The sequence below is a fragment of the Triturus cristatus genome, chromosome 10, assembly GCF_964204655.1.
Source record: "Triturus cristatus chromosome 10, aTriCri1.1, whole genome shotgun sequence".
Lineage (NCBI taxonomy): Eukaryota > Metazoa > Chordata > Amphibia > Caudata > Salamandridae > Triturus > Triturus cristatus.
The window spans coordinates 1,210,510,643-1,210,526,304 of NC_140593.1; the positions used below are offsets into that span (position 1 = coordinate 1,210,510,643).

At 43.4% G+C, this 15,662-nt stretch overlaps 1 protein-coding gene across 2 annotated transcripts in view; it reads left to right on the top strand.

Annotated features, from left to right (window-relative positions):
* The window catches only part of OTUD5 (OTU deubiquitinase 5), a 559,146-nt gene that overhangs the window by 530,026 nt on the left and 13,458 nt on the right, over window positions 1-15,662 (top strand). For both annotated transcript variants that reach the window (XM_085629705.1, XM_085629706.1), the window contains exon 8: window positions 7,667-7,780. In XM_085629705.1, coding sequence (XP_085485831.1) covers window positions 7,667-7,780 — 114 coding nt within the window. The remainder of the gene's footprint in view (window positions 1-7,666; window positions 7,781-15,662) is intronic.

The following is a 15,662-nucleotide window of genomic DNA, read 5'->3' on the forward strand; positions in this document are numbered from 1 at the left end:
ATATATATATATATATATATATATATATATATTCACTTAAAAAAACATATGTTTCAGGTATGTTATAGTTAGGAATTAGCATTTAAAAAACCTTAGAAATTCACTGAAAAAAACATAGGTTTCAGGGGCGTTATAGTTAGCTGGACACTTCCCTCGTACAAAACCATTGGAATTCCCCCGTTATAGGTAGTTCAGCTAACTATAACTCGCGCCCCCGCAATGAACTGCTGATGTCACATATTGCATCACTCATGACATGGTCAGTGACCTCACTGATGACATCTCAAATGACATCACTGATGACATCATCCAGTGACTGTGTGTTTCTGTAAAGTTTAATTTTGTTTTATATATATATGCCAAGCTGTATTGAGGAATGAGTGGGTGTAGAAGTGTCTGTATGGAGGATTTAGTAGGTGTGTGACTGACTGAATAAGTGAGTGACTAAACGTATCTTACTGAATGCATGGGTTAGTGACTAAACTGTGTGAATGTCTGTATGCGTCTGTCTGTTGGTGTGTAAGCGGCTGCATGGGTTTGTGAATAGCTACACGAGTGTCTATATGAGTTATTGATTGGTTGTCTGAGTAGCTGTATGGGTGCCTCAGTGTTTGTGTGGGTGGGGTGTGTGTGACTCTGTGCATAGATGTGAGTGGGTGATTCACTGGGTGCATGGTTTCAAGACTAGGTCTGTGATGGACTGTATGGGTGGGTGAGTATGTGTATGGTTGTGTTAGTGAGTGAATATATATTTAATTAGTACATGTGTGATTTTAGTACATATGTGAACGGCAGTATATGTGTGTTGGAGTACAGAAATGACTAAGTGAGTGTTTGATCGTGTGAGTGGCTGTATGGATAAGTGTGTGCTTGTATCATTGATTCTATAAGAGCATAAGAATGTGCTAGTATTTGTATGAGTAATTGAGCTAGTGTGTGTATAACTGTATAGGTGAGTAAATGGCAGTGTGATTAATTATTTGCATGACTGAGTACGTGTGTGAGTACCTCTATGGATGAGTAGCGGTGTATGAGTGTCTATATAGGTGTATGAGTGCATATGATAGTCCTGTACTGAGTGACCATAAGTATGAGTGACTGTACGGGTGAGTGAGTGGATGGGTGTGTACACCTAAGACTCTGTGATGGGGTATGTACTTATTGGTATTGGAGTGTCTATGGTTTTGAGAGTGGCAGTATGTAATTTAGAGTGGGTGTATCAAAGGTTATATTAGGTTGTGAAAAGATGAATCAAATGATCACATGGAGGACGTCATCAGTGATGTCATCAGTGATGTCACTGACCATGTCATGAGTGATGTAATATGTGACGTCATCAGCAGTGCATTGCGGGAGCGTGAGTTATAGTTAGCTGAACTAATTATAACGGGGGAAATTCAATGGTTTTGTACGAGGGAAATGTCCAGCTAACTATAACGCCCCTCAAACCTATGTTTTTTTCAGTGAATTTCTAATGTTTTTTAAATGCTAATTCCTAACTATAACGTGCCTGAAACCTATGGTTTTTTTCAGTGAATTTCAAAGGTTTTTTTAAATGCTAATTCCTAACTATAACATACCTGAAACCTAGGGTTTAAGTGAATTTCAAACGTTTTTTAAATGCTAATTCCTATCTATAAATTATCTCTAACCTATGATTTTTAATGATTTTCATAGGATTTCTAAATCTTTTGCAGTGTATCAATTTCTTTGTTTTTTTATATTGTTTTTCACCATTTTATAAAGTTTTTTTACTTATTTCTTTTAAAAGTGAATAATTTGTTTTCGATAATTTTTTTAAAAAATATTTAATTTTGTAAAACAATTTTTTATTTAAAAAAAATGTAATTTTTTAAACAATATTTTTAATACTTTATTTTTTTTTTCAATTATGTTTTGGATTCACGCACCCAATGCGCACCTTTCTCGATCCCTGCGCGGAACATAGTCGCCATTTTACGATTGTAGTGTAGGATCCGCTTACGGTGTGTGTTGGGTACGTATTTTCGTAATTTCGTACCCAAACGTATATATAACCTAAACTACGAAGAATATAGGACTCTGAAAGATCTATCATCCAACCAACAAATTACAATTTAACCCTGCGATAAGGGTGGCGGGATTGTGTTAATTGATAGTACAGACTATAGAGCACAAATGCTTAAAATACTACAAATTCCTGAACACTATCACAATGTCAACTCATACCCTAGCAACAGAATTAAAGAGGGAATTCTAGTAATCACTCAGAGAGCTCTGGATAGAAGCTCTAGCTGTCAACAAGAATTTGATTACCTTAACAGACCGTATTTTAACATCCCAGTCCTTTATGGAGTACCAAAAATGCATAAAAATACAGTAAATCCCCCATACAGACCTATTGTATTCACCATCGGATCTATTACAGAGCCTCTATCCAAATACGTAGACAAATGTTTAAATCCAATAGTCAGTATCCTACCTGGATATATTAAGGACACGGGTCATCTAATAGGTAAAATTGAGGGTCTTCTGTTCAACCCTAACACAGATTTTCTGGTTTCTATGGACATAGAAGCCCTATATACTAATATTCCCCAGAAAGGAGCCCTAGAGGCAGTCAAAAGCTCTTTGGAAAAGAACAACAGCACTGACGATATACTCTCTATTCTGGAAGGTCTATCTATCGTACTGAATGAAAACTATTTTGAATTCGACAAAACTATTTATAAACAAATCCAAGGAGTAAGCATGGGAGCAGCCTGTGCACCCAATGTTGCCAACACCTATATGGGGTCGTTCGAAGAGCGTTGTATCTTCAATGAAGTTGCTCCTTTTTTTGAAAATATTCAACACTGGAATAGATTTATTGACAATATTTTTTTTATTTGGAAGGGTCCCGAAGAACAACTACACAAATTTATCCTGTGGCTAAACCTATGTGATAACAATCTTAAATTCTGTGCCAATATTAGCAAACAGATTGAATTTTTGGACATATGGATCCAAAACATAGAAGGTAAAATTGAGGTATCACTCTACACCAAGCCCACGGCAAGAAACACCATCCTACAATACCAAAGCTACCATCCACGTAATCAAAAAGATAATGTACCATTTAGTCAATTTTTAAGATTACGTAGGAACTGTACTACTATGACCAACTTTGAACTGCATGCCAATGAACTTAGAGGTAAATTACTCAAACGAGGATAACAACATAGAGTAATAAGAGACGCGTACAAAAGAGCCAAATATTATTACAGGGAGGCCCTTTTGCAACAAAGAACTTACACTGAAGTACAAAAACTTGTATGCATTACACGCCATTCCAACTTTGACAAATTGCGTCAAATCATTGGTTCCCAATGGCACATCCTCAACACAGGGGACCCCAACAATAATATGCCCCAACCGATTTTTGCGTTTCGCCGCAATAAGAATCTGCGTAATTCTTTAGTGAAATCTCATTTAACCAACACTAATCAATGGGTCCAAAAATCTATCAGTGGCAGCAATCCTGTGTTAGGTAACCATAGGTGTGGTAACTGCCAAGCCTGTGAGTCTGCCATCAATCACATCCAGTGTACTCAAATGGGGAAAGAAAAAATTCAACCTCACAGAAATGACTAATTGTAGATCGTCTAACGTCATCTACCTTATCCTCTGCCCCTGCCACAAAGGATACGTAGGAGAGACTAGCAGGGAATTTAGAACAAGACTGAGTGAACACAAATCTTCGATCAGGAATAAACGCAGAGGGGCTCCTCTAGTTGAACACTGGCTTGAAGAAAACAACAAGATTGATGATATAAAATTGATTATTGTAGAAAATAATATATCCCAGAGATAGCAACATCGATGCATTAAGGAAAAAAAGAGAAGTCTTTTGGATGTTTACTCTCCAGACAGCTGACTGTGGCCTTAATGAACATATCCCCTGGGAAAATGCACTTTCGTAGACCTGCTAGTGAGTATAAAACTTCTTTTGAGAGTCCTCTACAGGCCTCTTACCCTTAGATATATGCTGTCTTGCCACTTCATACCAACTTGGCCTTACTCCATTGCTAGCTCTGTGCTGTATGTACATTGGTACCATTTCCATCTCCCTCACGATCATACTCCCTTTTTATTCTGCTTGTGAGTCTATTCCCCTACTTTCACATTCTCCATTTGGTATGTTTATTTGGATACTCTGATATACTTAATACTTTATGTAACTTAGTTGTTCATTCCTGTTCTTGTGCTGACTCCGTTATGCACGGTTTCCCTCCCGTTATTAGGCATGCTACTAGGGCTTCCTTATTCTTGTTATATTTTTTCTATTTCCTGCATTATGCCGGCCTCCGGTTGTCGTTTCTGTCTCTTATGTAGCTTCATTATACCCTGGCATCTATCTACTGTTTGCTGCTTATACCCTTATAGAACTTTCATCATCTGTTTAGGCAAATCAGTCATGTTACCGGGACCTCTCTATGCTTGTTTCATTATCGTTACTACTCCCAATATGGCGGCCACTGTGTGACGTTCAGGTTAATTACACAGCATCGCTCTACCCACACCTCTCTCAGCAGTACATGGTTCACGCCCTGCCTATACAGAAATTGTTCCCGGGCTTTTCTTCATATATATTACCCCGTTGCCTTTCATGCCTGTCGGAGGGTCTTTGGATATGGACACTGCCTTCCTGGAACCCGTTATTTGTTCCATCTACCCTCTCTTCAGGTATGTATTACTTTCGCGACTTGCACACGCCCTTTCTAACTGTTGAGACTTTGACTTTCAGTTTACTCGAGCCTCTCTCTTATTTCAGGGGATTCCACTAAATACGCTGCACTTACGTCCATTCCATGGATGGTAACGTATTGCATCTAGCCCGGGCATATTATCCTTGAATTATGCGTTCCTAACTAAAGTCGGTGCCCCCACAGTTAGCGCTATATTGTTTGTGTCTTTACCTATTCTCCCATATGGCCCTTACTCTCTGACTTCATTCTACTTCTTTTTAGTTCATATTCACTACTAGTCAAGACATCCTGTCCACGCCAGGACGGCTGAGCCGCTTGTAGCATCATCTGCTTACCTATAGGTTTGTTACTTCAAGCGTCCTCGCTTTTTGTTTTATATCCCTTTATGCCCTTTACACTTTGGTTGTTTTCTGTAGCAGACCCCACCTTCCCCCTTTGCATCTTATAGCCTTTACCTGCTTTAATCTTACCCCTTCTTTTTCATTTTTTCGAGCCTTGATCTTTATTGTTCCCTAGTGTTCTAATCGATTAAACTTACCTTTAGACTTTTACGCATATTGAACAGTTGCTTTTTCAGTCGTCCGACTTTATCCTTTCAGTAGAGTTATTATTTGTTCTTTTTTCAGCCCATTGGCGTTCTGGGAGGCCCTAAAGTATATGGCTGCTCCTGTTCTCTTCTTGAAGCGGTGTCTGTGTCATACTTGCTACAGAGTAGGTGACTATTCTCGATTCTTTATTTCTTCTTTCTTTCTATTTTCTCATATATTTCTTTCCTCACGACACGACTCTTTTAAAGACACTTCTCTTGGTGGTAGCTTTATGTTCTTATGGGTATATTTATATATTCTTTTTAGCTTGACGTACTATTTTTATTTTTATTTGCTACATGGTGTTACACTTCCCACCCCTTTTTCCTTCTTGGGATACTCCGACTCTTGGTCTTTTACTTCAGGCTCCTTGACTGATTGCATTATATATTTTGTGTGTGATTCATTAGATTATTTTATATTTTGTTTTCCTTGTTCCCACAGAATGTTTAAACAAGTATTAATTCGTTCTCTATAAGCCCTTCTTAAATATACCTCCCGTGAGACGAAACTATGGAACAAGATGGGAATAAAATTGATACCCATTTGAACCGTTAAAGAACTTTTGAGCCCTGACGAAGGAACTGTGTCTCTCTTGATCCTACTCCGAAACGCGCGTCGGCGCTTTTTTCTTCTGTCTGTTGTCTTTTGTGCTACATTTCTATTTTATTGTACATATCTATGAAATGTATCAATGTATGTCTTTATATGCCAATTTTTGTCACATAGGGTCTATGTATTGAATGTCTGTTTTGCTTCATATTTGAATCTTGTCTTTGTTGTTTTTGTAATTGTCCTGTTTCGGTCTCATGTTCAATTTAGATTCGAATGTTACTAAACTTATACATAATTTTTTGTACTTGAAAATGTATGTCGTCTAAGATAAAATCACGAATATAAAAAAAAGTATATATATATATATATATATATATATATATATATATATATATATATATATATATAAAATCACTAATATAAAAAAAAGTATATATATTTTGATTAATAAAACTGTGAATTACAAATATATTTCTGTGGTACATGGTGGTTGCTGTACATTCACTGTGGAGATATTCCCCATATTATAATTATGATCTGAGAAGAGGTTTATGTTCATTTCTACGTATTTCGTGCACAATTGCTATGCGACCGGTACGCGACTCCAAGCGCATACGCGACACGTACGAAGTACGTTACGCGACGCTCGCGCACTTCCGCGAAACGTCATGTGCGTGGTTGACGCGGTGGGTGCGCGAATCCAACGCGTGCATACCAGGGGGGCGCGCTGAGAGCCGCGCTGGATGCGCGACTCCTAATTTTACCGTAAAAAAAAAAATAGCCCCTATCACTAATTTTTATTATCCCCGGGGACCCCATCCCCCGGGGCTTATAAAAACGTTGGGGACCGTGGGGAGAGCCCCAATGCCCCCACGGTCCCAGCCGGCTCCCAGCGTCCTTCGGGAGCCGGCATTGCTTTTCCACATGGGGAGCTGCTGACATGCAGCTCCCCGTGTAGAAAAGCAATATGGTTTGGATTTTGAAAGAGAGCAGGTTTCACTGCTCTCTTTCAAAATCCAAATGAAGTTTGCTATGGGAGGGCGGGAGACTCCCGCCCTCTCATAGCAAACAGTGTCCTCGGGGTGGGCACCCCAGGACACTGCAGGAGCCGGCCCTGGGGGATGGCGGTCCCCAGTGCCCTCGAGGGCAAGATACTGTATTATGTAGTGTGTGCAGAGCTGACTGCAGGGGGCTGGGAGGTGTTTTGTTACATTGTTAATGTTTTAGGTATGGCATACCTCTGGTTCATTACAAGGGGCTCATCAGTGTAACTACAAGGGAATTCTAATGTGAATCTCCTGTCTTCGGATGGATTCAGCTAATACCAGTAATCCTGCATGGGCTGTACGGATATATTTGAAATACCTAATAAAGAGCAACTTTGGGAGAAAAGCGGCTGAGAAAGTTGATGGAGAAGGTAGAACTCAGGAGGGCTAATTGTGTACTGATGAGCTGAACAGGTAAAATTAAACTGCATTCCCTCTACGGTTGGCCTGTTTTGTTGAGTTGAAACCGGTTTCCAACACAATGCTAGGAGATATACTTTTCCTGATAAGCTAATGGATTCTTGTTATAAGTGCATTACCCTATCAATTCAATGTTGCACTTTATAAACTGTATCATTATTGGTACTTGTTTTGTAATTGACTATTAATGCCTCAAAGACTAACCCTGAATTAGCTAGTTGACTTATTCTGTAGCCCACCTATACTTAATACAGAGCTGTTGCAGGATGTTTTTATTGTGCTGATCTATTGACTTATATGTTGAATAGTGTCCCCTTTCTGTTGTTGCTAGGTACAAGTAGCCAATCCTCAACAGGTGGTGACAGAGCAACCTCGCCTTTAGTGTCATTGTACCCTGCCCTGGAGTGCCGGGCTATCATGCAACAGATGTCACCCACTGCCTTTGGTAAGTGTGCTTCTCAGTCCCTGCCCCACTTTATCAGACTCCAAAACTCCAGGAGTATTCCGGTCGTGTTCCACAGAATGTGATCTTTGGTAGCTTCATCACCAGAAAGCTAGATCACGGAAAAATGTATGATCAGAGGGAAGAGCTACGGGATATACTGCTTTAGATATACATTTGTTATTCATGCTTAGTTGAATATAAGTATTTTTATGGCTGATGTTATTGAACGTGTTCAAGTAGATGTGCAAGTTTTTATGGCCTGTCAAACATCCTGGTAGTGTTGCTTAACTTAGAATACCCTAGCTCTGTTCGCACCAACTATTTTTGTTTAAGACTAGCATGGGGCACAGGCTGTCCTCAACCATATAATATTCTTTGAAGCTGGAGCACTCATCCGGATTTGCAACTCTTCAGTTTATTTTTCTTTCACCTTTAAAGCATTCATATTGTGATTCTGCCATATCGTGACTCTGCATTTCTCTGCTTCAAACGTTATATTTTTTAACTTTCACTAGCCAAGCTAGAATTAGGTCTATATGTAGGTTTGGCCTGTTTGCTGACCATACTATGGAAGTATGGGGCATTTAGAATCCATTTAAGCAGGAATATTGGACTAAAGCCATTAAATTTGAGCTGCATTTTTAGTTATAGGAGTAATAAGCCTGGGCGAGAAATCTTCCTCCCTCATTTGTTTTTCTGGTATTAAAGTGAGCGTGTCTCCTGAACTTCCTCATTATCTGGCTGGTTAAAAATAAGAAAACCGTTCCACCATGTCATAAAGAGCGACATAGCGAACCTTGCTGCACATATAGATTTCGCTTCACAAATACTATGTCTACACCCAGATTCACTTTTCTGCCTAAAATCAACTTTGGTTTAGCCATAACTAAATATAAGCTTCAGATTATCACAGGATGTCAGCCAAGGTTTTAGTCTACTAACACCACATAAGTCAAGAAATGGTAGGCCACAGCTGAACCATGCAATGCCAAATGTTATCTGAATGAGGCATTACGATGCTTATGCAGAGGACGCACCTTTTCCCGAATATCTGCAACTGGGTTGAAACGTTGTTGACATTTGTAAAACACAAACAAACCACCTGGAGATGCCATTTATTGACTGCTACTCCGCCTTGATGCTGTTTTTGATTTATGGATTGTGGCTTTATTTACCCTTTTGTGTTTTTGTAATTCTCTAGTTTTGGGGTATCTTGCATAGATTCACATGCTTGAATCCTTCCCCGTCGTCGGAGTGAGAGTCCCACGGTACAGAAAAATAGCAATAAATATGCATAAAATAGCCATATCATAGGTAAATTAGAACCAGGAAGTGAAATAGTTAGAAGTTAATAGGAAATAATTTTTTTCCACTTTAATGACTCGTCCAAGTCATTATATATAGTCCAAACTACAGCCAATCAGGCAACAGCACCCTCCAGAATGTTCTCACCAGAGGCTCAGGCACTCAGATTTTCTACTGCACGTCGTGTAAATGGAGTCTCCCTCAGCTCTGCTCAGTACTTCCAGGTTTTTCTTCAGAATTTCTTCATTTTATGATGTCTTCTTCAAAGAAATCTCTTTAGACCTTGTGGGATGCTCCAGCTGTTTTCTGAAGACCCCCACAAGAAATGCATTTACTGGTTGTATCCGGACCACCAGGTGAGGAACTGCAAGATTTGCAGAACTTTCCCTCAAAATACTTTGAGGGACAGAGAGGGAAGTCTACTAGTGTGGCTACAGAAGATTTAGGATCAAGACAACCCCTTATCTGACATTGAGAGGGTTTCCTCTGTCAGGACTGCTTCCTCTAGGAAGAGGGCTAACGGCACGGATTTGTCTTCTCCTGAGGCTAAGGTGTTAAGAAAACAGCACACCACTAAGATTGCGGAGTTGCCTTCCACATCAAAAAAGGCTCCTCCACCTCTTAAGGGTAAAACTCTGCCTTCTACACCCCCGAGAAAGAATGTGAAATCTCAGGCTTCAAAACCCATTTCTGACTGAGATTTACCTCAGAAACCGGGTCCATCGTCGACTAGCTCGAAGACGATGTCTTCGTCGCCTAAGCCTGCCGTCGCCGCAACGACGTCAGCTGCAACGACGAAGTCAGCTGCAACTTTCTCGTCTCCAAAGCCTCAAATGATACTGTCGTCGTCTTCCTCGCCGTCGACGTTGGTGTCCGTCTCCGCGAGACCAACCACGTCAGTCACTTCCTTCTCGTCGTCGGTGAAGAAGTTGAAGACTGCCGTCGACGCCCCTTCGTCGGCGAAGAATAAGAAAGCCTTGTCGACGACTCCCTCGTCGCCGGCCGCCTCGTCGATGCCTGCCTCGTTGACGGCTGCCTCGTCGACGCTGCAACTATCTTCATGCACTGATCTCCAGGTTTTGTCTTCGTCTACAGCCACAGCATCCTCAGTCATCTATGGTACCGTCTACGCATTTACCACCATCAACGGCAGTGCCTTCCTTGCTTCAAAGATGCAAATCTTCCTTGGAGGTCCTCTCTCCAGTTCACACCTCCCCAAGTAAAGTTCCTCTTGCGTTGCCTGAGCAGTTATGGATTATGGGGCCGATAAGGAGGAATCGGATGAAGATGATAGTTTTCGTACTGCCAGGAGCCCTTCAGAGCTCTTCATTAAATATCAAGATGAAGATCAAGAGGGTGACTATTACCCTGAGATTGCTGCTTCAGCTCCAGAGTCAAACCCTACTGCACAAATGCCTCTAACTCTTCTAAACAACTTGCAGCACATGTTGGATGATTATCGCCGTTTTCCTCCATCTGAATCTGCTTCTTCTGTCCCACCAACACCCGTTCCTCAATCTTAATCAGTGCTGAGGTCGCCCAGACAAGTTTCTCTGGTGGCTTCGGTGTCCCATCCCCCTCAGGAAGCTCACACCACGGACGATGACAGAGAAGAATTGGATGACAGATCACTCCTTACGGAATGGGATGACTATCAGATACAAACTTTTTCTCCTTCTACTCCTGCTCCTGTTGACTCCCCTCCAGTTGACATCGGAGGTTTTCATGTTCTGATGGAGAGAGTAGCACAACGGTTCCTCCTTCCTATGGAAACCAAGACGGATGATTGTTTCCTTTACGATTTTAAAGATCAGCCAAGGAGACCAGTACGCACAATCCCTATTATCGACTTTATTTGGCAGGAAGGACTGAAAATCATAAAGACTCCTGCCTCCATTCCTGCGGTCCTGCCTCGTCTCAAAGAAATACAAGGCACCGGATAATTCACCAGCATGTCTGAAAGGTCAGCCTAAGGCAGATTCCGTTATCTCCCAAGCAGCACAACGCCGAGCATGGAATCCCTCCTCCCCCTGATCGGGATGGGAGACGTCTAGAAGAAAGTCTCGACCATGGCGGCCACTACTGTCCGTGCAGCCAACTCGCTAGCCATCTTAGGCCTCTATGATAGACAGATGTGGTCGGACATCTCTCCCTTCATCGAGATGTTACCTGAGCCCTCCAAGTCAGAAGTGCTCAAAATCCTCCAGGAGGAAGAGCGAATCTCGGCTGAGATTATCGATTCTGCTGTGGATGTTGCGTCTACAGGTTTTCAGCAACTGGCAGGAGCTGCGGTCCTACAGCGGAAGGGCTGGTTGAAATCCACCTCATTTCATCAGGAAGTTCAGACGAAAATGACATGCCCTTTGACGGCGAGTCTCTTTTTGGTCAGCATATTGACGATTCCCTCCAAGCCATTAAAAAAGATACTGAGACGACAAGATCTCTCGGTACTCTTCAGTTTCGGAAACCGCCTGTTCGAGGCATATGAGTTGCAGAGCCACACACTTAGGATAGTAGATCGCCATCTGGTGTTGGGCTCGGATGCTTGCAGGTTGTTGTTGTCTTCGGAAGAAGTCTTTGGTCACGAGATAGATGACTCCTCCCTTGGACTACAGTGCGCATGGGCATCCACTCCATCCTCAGATTGTTTTTTTCCGCCATTGGGTTCGGATGTAACTTTTCCACTCCGGTAGAATGCTTCAAAAACAAGCTTTCGAAGCGAAAAATTTTACAAAACTACATTGAGGCACCTTCACTCGACATCGAATTCATCGGACCGGTTCCGGACGTCGACGTGGGCGATTGGACCTATCCGTGCCGTGAGGCCTACGGCTCATGGAAAGGACGCCGTTTAAAAAATGCCCCCAGTGTGGAGCAAAATTCCCACACAGTGACCATCATAAGGTCTGTAACCTGTGCCTGTCGCCGGAACACAACGAGTCCAGCTGCCCAGCCTGCGCCGTATTTCGATCCAAAAAGACCATTCATGGCACACAGACCAGCCCCGGAACCAGAAAACCTCTTCAATGAGGGTCCCGATGTCCCGGAAGAAGATTCCGAGGAACTTCAAATTATCTCAGAAGCAGACGACTCAGACGACCCCATTACTCCGGGGCAACGCGTGAGTACCACTGCCCCTACCCCAACCCCTCCAAAACCAAAGGCATTGGTCAAGACTTCGCCAGCTGGCCCCAGTCGAGACCGAAAACACCCTTCAGAAGCCCCGCCTTTGGGCTCGGCTCCGAAGAAACACAAGCCTTCCAGTGGCTCGGGCCCGAGCAAACCACACATCATTGTGCCACCGGCACCTTCGGCAACGAAGACACAAGACCTCTCGGCACCGAAACCGGCTCCGGCACCTTCGGCACCGAAAACACTGAGGCCCTTAGACAAACCGGCACCGAAAGCTCCCAAGCTCAAAGACTCAACTTCGGCACCGAAACCTTCATCGGCGCCTAAACCTTCATCGGCACCGAAACCACCGGCTAAGGACTATAATACACCTCCTAAAGCCAAAGACTCTACCGATCACCCAAAACCTCGATTGGAACCGAAAAAATCGGCGCCAAAGCCTGTTCCTGAAGGCCAAGAACTTTTCCACCCAGATCCAACACAAAAAAAGGATATATATTAATCCAAAAACTGGACATGTCACTGCTGTACCTTGTAGGAAACAGAAACCGGATACAACACCTGCCCCAGTTCCTATAAAGAAGGACTCGGCAACATCACCAATTCCTCCTTCCTCTCCTGTACCACCTCCTACCCCACCCCCTCTACCTACACCACCATTACCTCTACCATCTCCATCACATACACCACCCCCACAGGATTATGATGATGACCTAGGGGGAGGGGGTGATCCGGGTGATCCTGATGATCTTAATAATCCATTCACAAATCCAGATACCGTACCATTGGACGACTGGGCATACCCTCTACCAGATATGCCTGACCCTACACCATATCCCTCCAAACCATCACCTCCAGATGACCACCTGGGGTTTGGACAACTAGTACACAGAGCAGCACTTTATCATGGCGTCACCATGCACTCCGATGCACCCGAAGAAGACTTCCTCTTAGACACTTTTGAACAGTCTCAGAAGTCGGTTCAAATTTTACCCATGATTAAAGGGGTCATAAAACACGCCACAGAAGTATTTAAAGACCCCGTACGGGCCAGGGTACTCAACCCAAGAATTGAGAAAAAATATAGACCTGCCCCAGAAGATCCTTGTTGCATCAAAGGGCAGCTCCCTCTGGATTCTCTGGTCGTTTCCAACGCAAGGAAACGCGCCAACTCCCAAACTACGGGAGATACAACGCCCCCCGACAAGGAATCCAAACTATTAGAGGCATCGGGCAAAAGAGTAGCAGCACAAGCCGCTAATTATTGGCGTATCGCCAACACCCATGCCCTATTAGCACGCTACGATAGGGCTCACTATGATCAGTTAGAAGACCTGATACAACACCTACCAGACCAATACAAGGCCCAGGCAATTGACCTTATACAAGAGGGAAAACTTATCTCAAATGCCTCAATTAAATGTGCACTTGACGCCGCAAACACTGCCTCTAGGGCAATAAACACAAGTGTACTCCTTAGACGCCATGCATGGCTACGTATTTCAGGCTTTAAGCCAGAAGTACAAACTACTATACTTAGCCAACCATTTAATCAAGAACAACTGTTTGGACCAGCAGTAGACACTGCACTTGAGAAAATGAAAAAAGACACCGAGACTGCTAAATCCATGGGAGCATTGCAGTCTCCACAACCACGTGGCTCCTTTCGACGCTCCTTCCACAGAGGAACCTCCACAAACATCCCCCAGTAGAGGATATTTTAGAGGAGGATATAGAGGAAACAACACCAAGGGACGAGGTCGAGGCAGTACCAAAACTCGTACCACGTATCATGGCACACAGACCAGCCCCGGAACCAGAAAACATCTTCGATGAGGGTCCTGATGTCCCGGAAGAAGATTCCGAGGAACTTCAAATTATCTCAGAAGCAGACGACCCCATTACTCCGGGGCAACGCGTGAGTACCACTGCCCCTACCCCAACCCCTCCAAAACCAAAGGCATTGGTCAAGACTTCGCCAGCTGGCCCCAGTCGAGACCGAAAACACCCTTCAGAAGCCCCGCCTTTGGGCTCGGCTCCGAAGAAACACAAGCCTTCCAGTGGCTCGGGCCCGAGCAAACCACACATCATTGTGCCACCGGCACCTTCGGCAACGAAGACACAAGACCTCTCGGCACCGAAACCGGCTCCGGCACCTAAAACACCGAGGTCCTTAGACAAACCGGCACCGAAAGCTCCCAAGCTCAAAGACTCAACTTCGGCACCGAAACCTTCATCGGCGCCTAAACCTTCATCGGCACCGAAAACACCGGCTAAGGACTATAATACACCTCCTAAAGCCAAAGACTCTACCGATCACCCAAAACCTCGATCGGAACCGAAAAAATCGGCGCCAAAGCCTGTTCCTGAAGGCCAAGAACTTTTCCACCCAGATCCAACACAAAAAAAGGATATATATTAATCCAAAAACTGGACATGTCACTGCTGTACCGTGTAGGAAACAGAAACCGGATACAACACCTGCCCCAGTTCCTATAAAGAAGAAGGACTCTGCAACATCACCAATTCCTCCTTCCTCTCCTGTACCACCTCCTACCCCACCCCCTCTACCTACACCACCATTAACTCTACCATCTCCATCACCTACATCTCCCGCCAAAAAACAGTGACTTTCCTGCACTCCCCCCAGACCATTCCACTTCAGTCGGGGGAAGACTCAAACAGTTCCTACCTGTCTGGAACTCCATCACAACAGACAAGTGGGTAAGACAAATTATCCAGTATGGTTACTGCCTGGAACTCACCACTACCCCCCCACACATTCTACCCAAGCAACGCTATATGTCACCAGACCATCTTACGCTCCTCAAACAAGAAGTGCTCTCATTGCTTCAAAAACACGCAATAGAACCAGTTCCCTTACAACATCAGGGTACAGGGGTATACTCACTGTACTTCCTAATCCCCAAAAAGGACGAGACGCTCAGACCAATACTGGACCTCAGACTCCTAAATCGGTACATAAACTCAGATCATTTCCATATGATCACTCTTCAACAAGTACTCCCACAAGGCGATTTCCTTGCCACATTAGACCTCAAGGACGCCTATTTTCACATCCCCATGCATCCTGCTCACAGGAAGTATCTAAGATTTGTGGTGGACGGACAACACTATCAGTTTACAGTCCTTCCATTCGGGGTAACAACTGCGCCCAGAGTATTCACCAAATGCCTAGCAGTAGTAGCAGCGCATCTCAGGAGACAACAAATTCATGTCTTCCCATATCTAGACGATTGGCTCATAAAAGCCAATTCATTCAACAAATGCATCCTACACACTCACCAAACTATTCAAATCTTACACAACTTGGGATTCACAATAAACTATCCCAAATCTCATCTCCAACCCTCCCACATACATCAATATCTGGGAGCCACCATAAATACCTCCAAAGCACTAGCATATCCCAGGATAGCCAAAA